Raw genomic sequence first — 9,223 nt, forward strand, 5'->3', positions numbered from 1 at the left:
TGATCAACACACTGACGCAAAGCTACTCCACAGCAGTTACAAACAATTACAATCATGACTTAACTTGAATCGAAGCATAGAGATATTCTCTATGATAATATCTCTATGATCGAAGACATCCCTATTTGTTAATTGAGACATTTTTTTAGCACTTTTTACTTTTATTAATTGATTTACTGAGGATGACGTAACAATTGATGTTTCCGTAAATCATTAAACACATCGATAATCCCTCACTTTTAGAAGAATAAACAGGAAAGAGAAACAATGTCTGTTGTTTATTTTGTGGCTATTGGTGCGTTTAAAGTAAAGTTTATCAACCGACACAGTAACCCCGCTAACGTTACTTTGCTAATTTCGGGAGCATGAGCTTGTTTGATAAATGAATTGAACAAGGCCCTTGAAACGAAGTATTTTGTAATATGTTTGCTGCAGTGACATTACAATTTTACCGCGTAACCAGCAACTGCTGATTGATTACATTAGGCCTATATTAAACAAACGCAAGTTCAAAGATAACAAATTCTTTCAAAATTAGCGGGCTCTCTGTTATAATAATCATCCAGTAGAACTTTGGTTTATTCTAGAAGCGACCGCCCACTTTTGCTCGGAGCTATATATAATAAGAAACGATCCACTTACATTCAGTCGATAATCTTTGGTACTTAAAGGTCCATTAATATATTATGTATTCCCATGCCATTCAACTAGTGTGTATCCTGTTAATCGCTGCAGGCGCTAAGGCTTGTTTGCGTGAGGGTGTGCACACAGAACGCCAGCAACGTGGTATCGGCGAAAACGATTCAAAAAGACCAAGAAAAAACGACATTGGCAAAGCTTTAGAGTTAGCAACAAAACAAACTATTATGAAATTGCTTTCAATCGATGAGTCATTCATTAACGAATTAAACAGAGTTCCTCCTGAGCAGATACCAGAAGACAAATTAAGAGAGTACGACAACTTAGTACTAAAGAACCAGATACAGAGTGGCAAAACAGACATCCTTTTCAACATAACAGATGAAGGTAAGTCGGTTCTATCATTAAGATAAGTAGTTTAAAGTGGTGGTTTAACATAATCACCAAGAAAATCGGTCGCACAATATTTGTTGAGTTGAAAAGATTATTTAGAAGGTTTGTTCAGTTTATTTACGACTTATGTATGGGTTAGGTACTAAACTGTTTCTTTTAAAATCGTACGGCCGATATCGTTGATTATCGTTGATTATAGTATGAACATTTTGAGAGTTATCACACCTCCTAGTTTTATTAACATCACCATTCAAGGTCATGAATCTTTCCACAATAATTTTTTAAATACGGGTAAAATTACAATGTGTAGGTGACGCTTGACGACCCCGCTGCCGTACTTGTCTTCCTCCATACCTTCCAATGAAAGACGATGGCTTTGAATTGATAGTAGGTATGTCTGTCGTGTGCCATCCACAGCATCGGTCTGAGATAAAAATTAATTGGTATGGTTTAGATAGCTAAAACTTAGTTCAAGTATTGTTTATTCTTAAACTTATTTAGAACCTTATTTGTTCACTAAATAAGGTATTAATCTAGCAAACATTGACAGTTACAATAATAGTCTGTTAATTGCATTGTATTTGCAAATAATAATAGGGCTATCAATACTCAATTCGTTTACTCCTACACAAATATAACCTTTAATAACTTTAGGACGCATGGTATTGTTATACAGTTAGGGGTAGGCCTACTTTATGCCAATAATAAAATATGTTTATGCATTTATTATATTTAAGAATTCACTGAATGTTTTTATCAGATGTATTATGATGTTGTACACGACTTGACCATTCGCATTTACAAATCAAATACAAGTATAGAGGATTTGACATTTAGCCTACAATAATTTATTTTCGATTTTGGAGTATACTACGATGCCAATTTATAAATCATTTGCATAATGTTATACACTCATGTTAGCTTATTTTCCACTAGGCGATTTTGTTCGCGCGAATTAAAAGCGCCAGCTTATACGCATGCGTATTCATGTTTCCATCTTCCGAATTACTCTATACGCATGCGTATAAGCTGACGCTTTCGATTCGCGCGAACAAATTCACCTAGTGGAAAATAGTCTTTGGTGTATATACTTTATTTTATGAATATTAGCAATAACCAATTACGGTTAGCCTCTACCCTAGACATACATAGTTTTTTTTAATTTCTAAAAGAAAAAGGATGTTGGTATATTTTAAATATTGTTCTACTATTATCTACTACTATTGTAATACTACCTATCTAAAAAATGTAAATATGTAAAAAATACAAATTATATGTTTTCAACCTCTGACCTCAATTTTCTCGTTTTTATATTTTTTTCAACTTTCTGACCACATAAGCAGTCGCCAATGCCTTTTCCAAATTTAGGTTTACCCAAAAACAAACAAAATAATTTTAAAACAATTAATTAATTTAAAAAAAACTAATACCCGCGTACAATCTAGGTCGTGCCAACAGATGGTTCTTGAATACACAGTAATTTCAGCGTAAAAAACTGGCGATTTCAAATGTACGTACAGTACAGTACAGTTTCGTTCCTCCCACTGATGCCAGTCGCATCCAAGAGGCAGTCTTCTCTAGCATCCAAATATATGCTGGTCTTGACTGGGTTAGCTTCTTACGTACGTACGTACCGCAGCACTATTATACATTGTCGTTTACAGAAACGAATAAATAGACACGATGAGTTATGTATTCAATTTTGTATGTAACATTAGGGTTGAGGGATGGTGAAATGGATTGGTACAAAGAGGAACAATTTCTAAATATATTCTTTATCCACTCAGTAAAGAAATCATATTTTGTTCATGTTTTATATGCCTTTGAATAATATACGACTAAATACAGTAAAACATTTGCGATTAAATACTTTGTTAAAACTGTCACTGTCATAGTCGATTGAAATAGTAGGGCCCTAAAGTACATGTAACGATACTACGATGTCAGTAATAAAGTTTATTTGTATATTGTGCGTTTATGTATATATAACAGCCTACCCACACTCAGAGTTATACGTTTATTTGTACATGTGTTTATATATCTAACAGTACCCACACTCGCAGTAATTTGCGATTCAAAAACCGATTTTCAGTTATCAAAAAGATAGGTAAATGCGAAACATCTTCGTAATTTAAGCCTAATTAGTAAACAGGGTTAGGGCCTACAAGGATGGTTAAAATTAGTACCGAAAGTACGAACCAACCGTATATACCATCGAGTAAACATTCTAGAAGTAACGCGCGAATTTGGCCTTACATAAATTTATATAGATGCTACGCTGATTTTTTTTAAACCATGTGTATTATATAAAGTCATTTTAATTATTTTTAGTCGCGTGGACGCGACTCTATAGTTCACTATGTCGGTCGGTCGGTCTGTCGGTCTGTCGGTCTGTCTGTCGGTCCGGTGTCACTATGCGTTTTAGCACGCGACTTATGGCTGTTGGCCTTGTTTTCCTATTTTTTGGGATTAAAAGTCTATTAATATGTAAAATAGATGACCTTTGACAAATATGACCTCAACATTTTTTTTTCAATATGATAGTTAGTACCAAGTATAAACCCTATCCCATGATTTGTTTTTTTAGTCAGGGGTAGCGGCTATCCTTAAATTATATATATATTAAACAAATCTGTGAGAATGAGAAAAATCCCCTACCGAGATTCGAACTCTGAACCTTCTGCTTGATATGTAGATGTCCTACCATTAGACCACTGTGGCTTTTATGGTATTGTTTAAATTTGGTTTTTGTATTTGTGCAACATGCTTTTTTAGTTACAATTTTTATGATGCTATAGGCCTACACATTACATTCACACTTTCACGAAATTGAAGAAAAATTATCCTTCGTCCTGTGAGTGTTTAGGTTTAGTTGTTCAATAGACCCATTGCATATAGTTAACGTATCTCCGTTTGTAAAGGTCATGTGGTTATCTGTAGGCCTAACTATACATTTAATGTTAATAAAATTGTCGTTATGAAGAATAATACATACGTTTTATATCTGGACATTTGATGATTGCTTATAGTGATGTATTATGTTAATAAAATAACATTTATTGCCTTGATTAGGCCTATAATTTGAATTTATGACCAGTATATTTTCGAATAATTATACTTGACTTACAAGCCTAGGCATATCTAACTTCTCACACGTTCGGAAACTTGAATGCGTTGTGAAGTTAAAATGATAAAATCTTTTTTGATTGTATTTTACAGGGCATTCGCCGTCGTTACTTGAGTCAAGACGTTCATGGAGGTCAGACGGTTCCACTGAACGGTTGTATTTTCATACTCATTTTGCCGAAGCACGAGGTAGGAAAAGGAGATACATAACAAAAACAGCTACGTTGACATTTTATGTAAAGGCACTTCCCAACGTGAACACGCAAAGTATAGAAATCGGTGTTTTTGAGTTTTTCAACACAAGTTTGACAGCTCGTGGTCATGTAAAATCACAAACTGTTCCGCTGATCAATGATAAATGGCAGAAATTTTCCATTGACATCACAGATCTGGTTGATGATTGGTTAAAATTTCCAAGACTGAATTTTGGAATAGAAATTGGAACTACGACAGGAGAACCACTCAATAATTATTTACATTTGTATAGCCGTCGTTCGAGAAGTAGGAAAAACAACTCAAACGAAATACCAAACATTGAACAATACCCCGTTATAACAATTGAATTGCAGAAAAGAAGTAGATTAAATAGGGACACACAAACTTCAAATTTAGATTCACATGGAATGTGTTCAAAAAATCAAATTGGATGTTGTCGAAAAAATTATACAATTGATTTTGAGAAGCTAAATTTTGGTAATCTAATTCTCCGTCCTACATCAGTCAATATGTTTTATTGTCATGGTGCATGCGGAGATAATAATATTTTTATGAATGACATGCATACATTATTCAAACATTATGTGCATGAAAAAGACCCTGAGCTTAATGGTCCGTGTTGTGTACCAACAAGATTTAACGACTTTCCAGTAATAATACGCACTTCGGAGCGAACACTCGAAGTAATGGTACTTGAAAATCTAATTGCAAATGACTGCAAGTGCTCATGATTTCTGGGGGTTATCTCAAAAGTATATTATACTGCACACAATATGCATTATATTTCTAGCTATTTTACTAGCTTTTTTTATTTAGCTTTCTTCTTATTTTATTTGTATTTCCATTGAGATCCTGCCACTATATATAAATCCAAAGGCAAATTACTGAATAAATGCTGTGGGTAGATCTCAATGGAGATACAAAATAAATAAGCAGAAAGCTAAACAACAAGGCCATATATACATGGCTGGCACAGTCGCGTGTTCAAATTTGAGTTAGTCTTTATCGACCGCGACTAAAAACGCTAAAGTAAAACAGCTAGAAATATAATCTCCTCTGAGATCCCGCTTCGTGAATTAATATAGTGAAAGATGAGGGCGTATCAATTTGATGTCTTGTACGCGTGTGTACAATATTGAGGACTAGTGCTATTCAGCCATACCATGTCGAAAGTTAAGGAGTCGATCAAGTTTTTAAGATATCATAAAAGCCCTAGTGGTTGCATATCAAGTAGAAGGTTCCGGGTTGGGGTCTCGGTTGGGGCGACTTCTTTCATCCTAACAGATTTCCTCATCTTTATCGTTTCAAATTAATTAGTATATTTTCAGAGGCGGAATTTGTTCTGTTTATTTATTAGGCCTATGTAAAAATATCTCTTCGGAGATCTCGCTTCGTGAGTTAATATACTGAAAGATGAGGGCGTGTAAATTTGATCTCTGAGAACACTCTCGGCACGGTACGGCATATAAAATGTAGGCTTAAACGGTAATAAGTTATTTATATTTATGACTGGTTATCTTGTAATATGTTACAACCAGAAGCTTGATAATTATATTTATATTTGTTTGTAAAGATGTACTGTCTCCCAAAAACATGAAAAATTAAGATTCATAAAATAAGACTTTGAATAGGCCATTTTATTTTGTTAATTACTTCCGTAGCAACAAAAACTAATACAAAAAATAAAAATACATAATAATTTCTTAAATTCATCCAAAACCCATTCATATTTGCTTAAAATTATGTTTTATTGGTTTTTATTTTCAATCCAATTTGTTGTCAAAGTGAATAACTATTAGATGACATTACAATGGTAACTGTAAGCCCATACTCGTCTCGAATTATGAACTGGCTCCTTCAAAGGGTATACGAGTAAACTGTGTACATTGGACAGTAGATAACTATTAGGTGATACTGTAATGGAATGTTCAGTAAACCATAATTTATTTTTTAAAAATGTCTGGGAGACGATCTTCAAGGAACGAACTTAATTATATTATCAATTTATAAAAAATAATGATTATAATTAGAATTTTAATTTATACAATAATATAGTTATTTACCTTTGACGGAGGCTTGATGCCTATGACTGAGTGAACGCTGCTTACTATAGATTGTCATTAAGTATACTTCATTATTGATACTTATTATTTTGAATAGATTATTTTAAAAATCGTAAGTCTTCGTAAGCTTTTTTTATTACTGTGTCTTGTGTCACAACCGTAAAGCAGGACAATCTACTGCTAATGTGTAATAAAACAACGAACTAATGTACAAACACTAACAGCTGTACGGTCAACAAAAAAAAGCTAGTGCATAGTTGTAGCAATATCAGGAGACTTACATAGGATGACGGTTGTTGTGTAAAGAGGCGATTTTTAAAATATTTATGGACATTCGCAACTTTCTGCCATCACAGCTATTTTAGTAACGTATTTCGATTTGATTCTCAATGATAGAAAGATGGTAACCCCATACTCATTTCGAATGATGAACTGGCTGCTTTAAAGTGTACACGAGTAAACTGTGTACATTGTACCTAGGTGCATAGGCCTATAGTCCTTATCCGAGAAGACTTGTTCAACCACCATAACTAGGTGCGAGACGGCCTCAAACCAATGCCGAATGATATTGCTGGCTCTTTAGGTACTGTAAACAGCACCCCTGTCTTAGCTCTCGCGCCTTTGACTCGCTGATCATAATATGATAATTAGAAGCCGATCCATTACTTTTACCACTGGGCTATCATGGTTCAAACTCGATTATACAAAATATAAGAACGGTGTAATTTATTCCGTTTAGTTTAGTAACTTTCATTCAAAGTTGATGAAAGGATATCAATATTAATACGTTCTGTCCAAATTTATATTTTATTGCGTTCACTATACAGCAGCTAAGCAGACTGAGAGGTGACAACAGAGCCTTTTAAAACGTCATCGTTTTGGGTACGGATGATTCAATGCACGTGATTTGCTTGGTTCTTAGAAACTTTTATTCATATATAAAATCCTATTGTCTAATGCTGCCATTAAAAATACAATTTGAATGTGTGTTTCGTAGTAAAGTTGCTTGTTAAGCACCTAATGATCTGAGTAAACAAACACAGAAATCATTTGCAACTACTGTACATGATAATTGAGTCTTGAACTTCAAAACTGTCAGCGTGATGTGATAAATATTGCTTATGTTCTCTTTTGAAATAAACATAATCATACCTTGAAGGTCGTCAAATACGTAAGGTTTACAAATTGGGGAAAAGTTGAAGCATAGGCACGTCGTCTGGAGTAGGAATGTTTGTCATTCGCCCGATTGACTGATGGTCGATTACTATTTCATTCATTAATTTGGCAGGCTACGCTACCTTTATCACGCAGGCGATTCTTGTACTGCATCACAATATTTAGAGACAATTTGAGGTATGTTGTGACAAGAACACCATAACCGTAACGTAAAGTTTACTAGGTTATTGTGTGTAGTTCTGTTACCTGTACCTCGTTATAAATAGTTCTAGGAAACAGAGTGAATCCTAGTCATTCAACACCCGCACCTGGAAATGTTTATATACGTCTAAATACCGGGTCTAATACAATTAAATTTTAATTGTCCGCACTTGTTATGTGCCTGTCCCGTTTCTTTTTTATATGCGCACTTAATTGTGGATAACTCGTTGTGATTGTGTTTTTTTGTTTTTTTATAGTTTTTTTTATTATGCGTACTTTGCGGATAAGTCTTTGTTATTTGTTCTGTTTCTGTTTTTTTTATTATGCGGACAACTCGTTGTGATTGTGTTGTTTCATCTTCATTTTTGCCTGTGTTATTGGTTATTCAACTGGTGAGGTTTATTAACCAATCTAACGTTAGATATCATGTTGGTCAATCGGAACATAAAATCAGACAAGTTGTAAATAGCGTTAATTTTGTACGTTTCTGTTATTTTAAGATTTTTAACGTCACTGCTCCATCAATCTAAATGAGCATTTTACACTTCTTAGAGATTGTAATTAGAGGGTGATCAGAATTAATACTAAGTTAACAGCTAATTTTAAAGGATATGCTAGTAAAACTTTATACAGTATTACTAAAAGGTGAGTTCGCTTCGCTCGCTCACCCTTTACTAATTTTGTAACAGAATGTTCTGGCTCATGGACCTTTCGCCAACTTCTTTCGTTCCATTTCCGTGGGTCGGCTGAAATGCTTTTACAAGATATAGCCTAGGCCTATACATTATGAATGCATTTATTCGTAGAAATAAGTCTCATATAAATTCGTAAAAATAAAACATATCTGTTTCTCAGTGTCTTAGATGAAAACACAACACAATTAATATGAAGAAGTGAGAAGAATTATGTTATAATACAAAATTGTATGTACTGTATAAGTTATATGTCGAGGGACGTAATTATTCCAAATGATGTTTTATGGGAAGGGGGCGGTTGCTTATTTGAGGGGGAGTTTATACAAATAATTAACATGGTTCTGTATAGACCAAGTTTATTTCTTCTTGTACTGGATGATTGTTGATACTGAGCTGTCTGAGACGCAGTAGTATTATAATTAAAAAATGATATACATTTATAATACATTATTATGCATTTCAAATATTTTGTAAAAATTTATAGAAAAAAAATACCATACAAATGTATATTGACATCCGCGACATATAAAAGTGAGCCTTTTCGGCCTTTAAAAAATCGTTTTAAACGGCCTGCAAACATGGTTCTGGTTGTTTCAAAGCATAACTCGATTTGAAACAATCTATTAGGCCTATATTATCAGTTCTCCTGATGTAATTTAATATTTAAACTCGAGTTCTGGTAATTTTTAACAGATATGCAGATGTTACAATTTC

The 9,223-nt window shown here is 33.8% G+C and overlaps 1 protein-coding gene across 1 annotated transcript; it reads left to right on the forward strand.

The window, feature by feature from the left end:
* Positions 1–686: 686 nt before the first annotated feature.
* On the forward strand, positions 687–6,472 carry LOC140052417 (growth/differentiation factor 11-like). The gene is made up of 2 exons (XM_072098027.1): positions 687–1,026; positions 4,252–6,472. Exons 1-2 carry the CDS (start codon positions 687–689, stop codon positions 5,103–5,105), a joined length of 1,194 nt encoding a protein of 397 aa, XP_071954128.1. The 3' UTR covers positions 5,106–6,472.
* Positions 6,473–9,223: the final 2,751 nt, after the last annotated feature.

The sequence above is a fragment of the Antedon mediterranea genome, chromosome 6 (genome assembly GCF_964355755.1).
Source record: "Antedon mediterranea chromosome 6, ecAntMedi1.1, whole genome shotgun sequence".
Classification (NCBI taxonomy): domain Eukaryota; kingdom Metazoa; phylum Echinodermata; class Crinoidea; order Comatulida; family Antedonidae; genus Antedon; species Antedon mediterranea.

Bases quoted from the DNA above. Each gene is read 5' to 3' on its own strand.
- LOC140052417 (XM_072098027.1), top strand. From the start codon at position 687: ATGTATTCCCATGCCATTCAACTAGTGTGTATCCTGTTAATCGCTGCA. The intron at 1,027-4,251 runs GTAAGTCGGTTC...TGTATTTTACAG, and splicing joins TTTCAACATAACAGATGAAG to GGCATTCGCCGTCGTTACTT.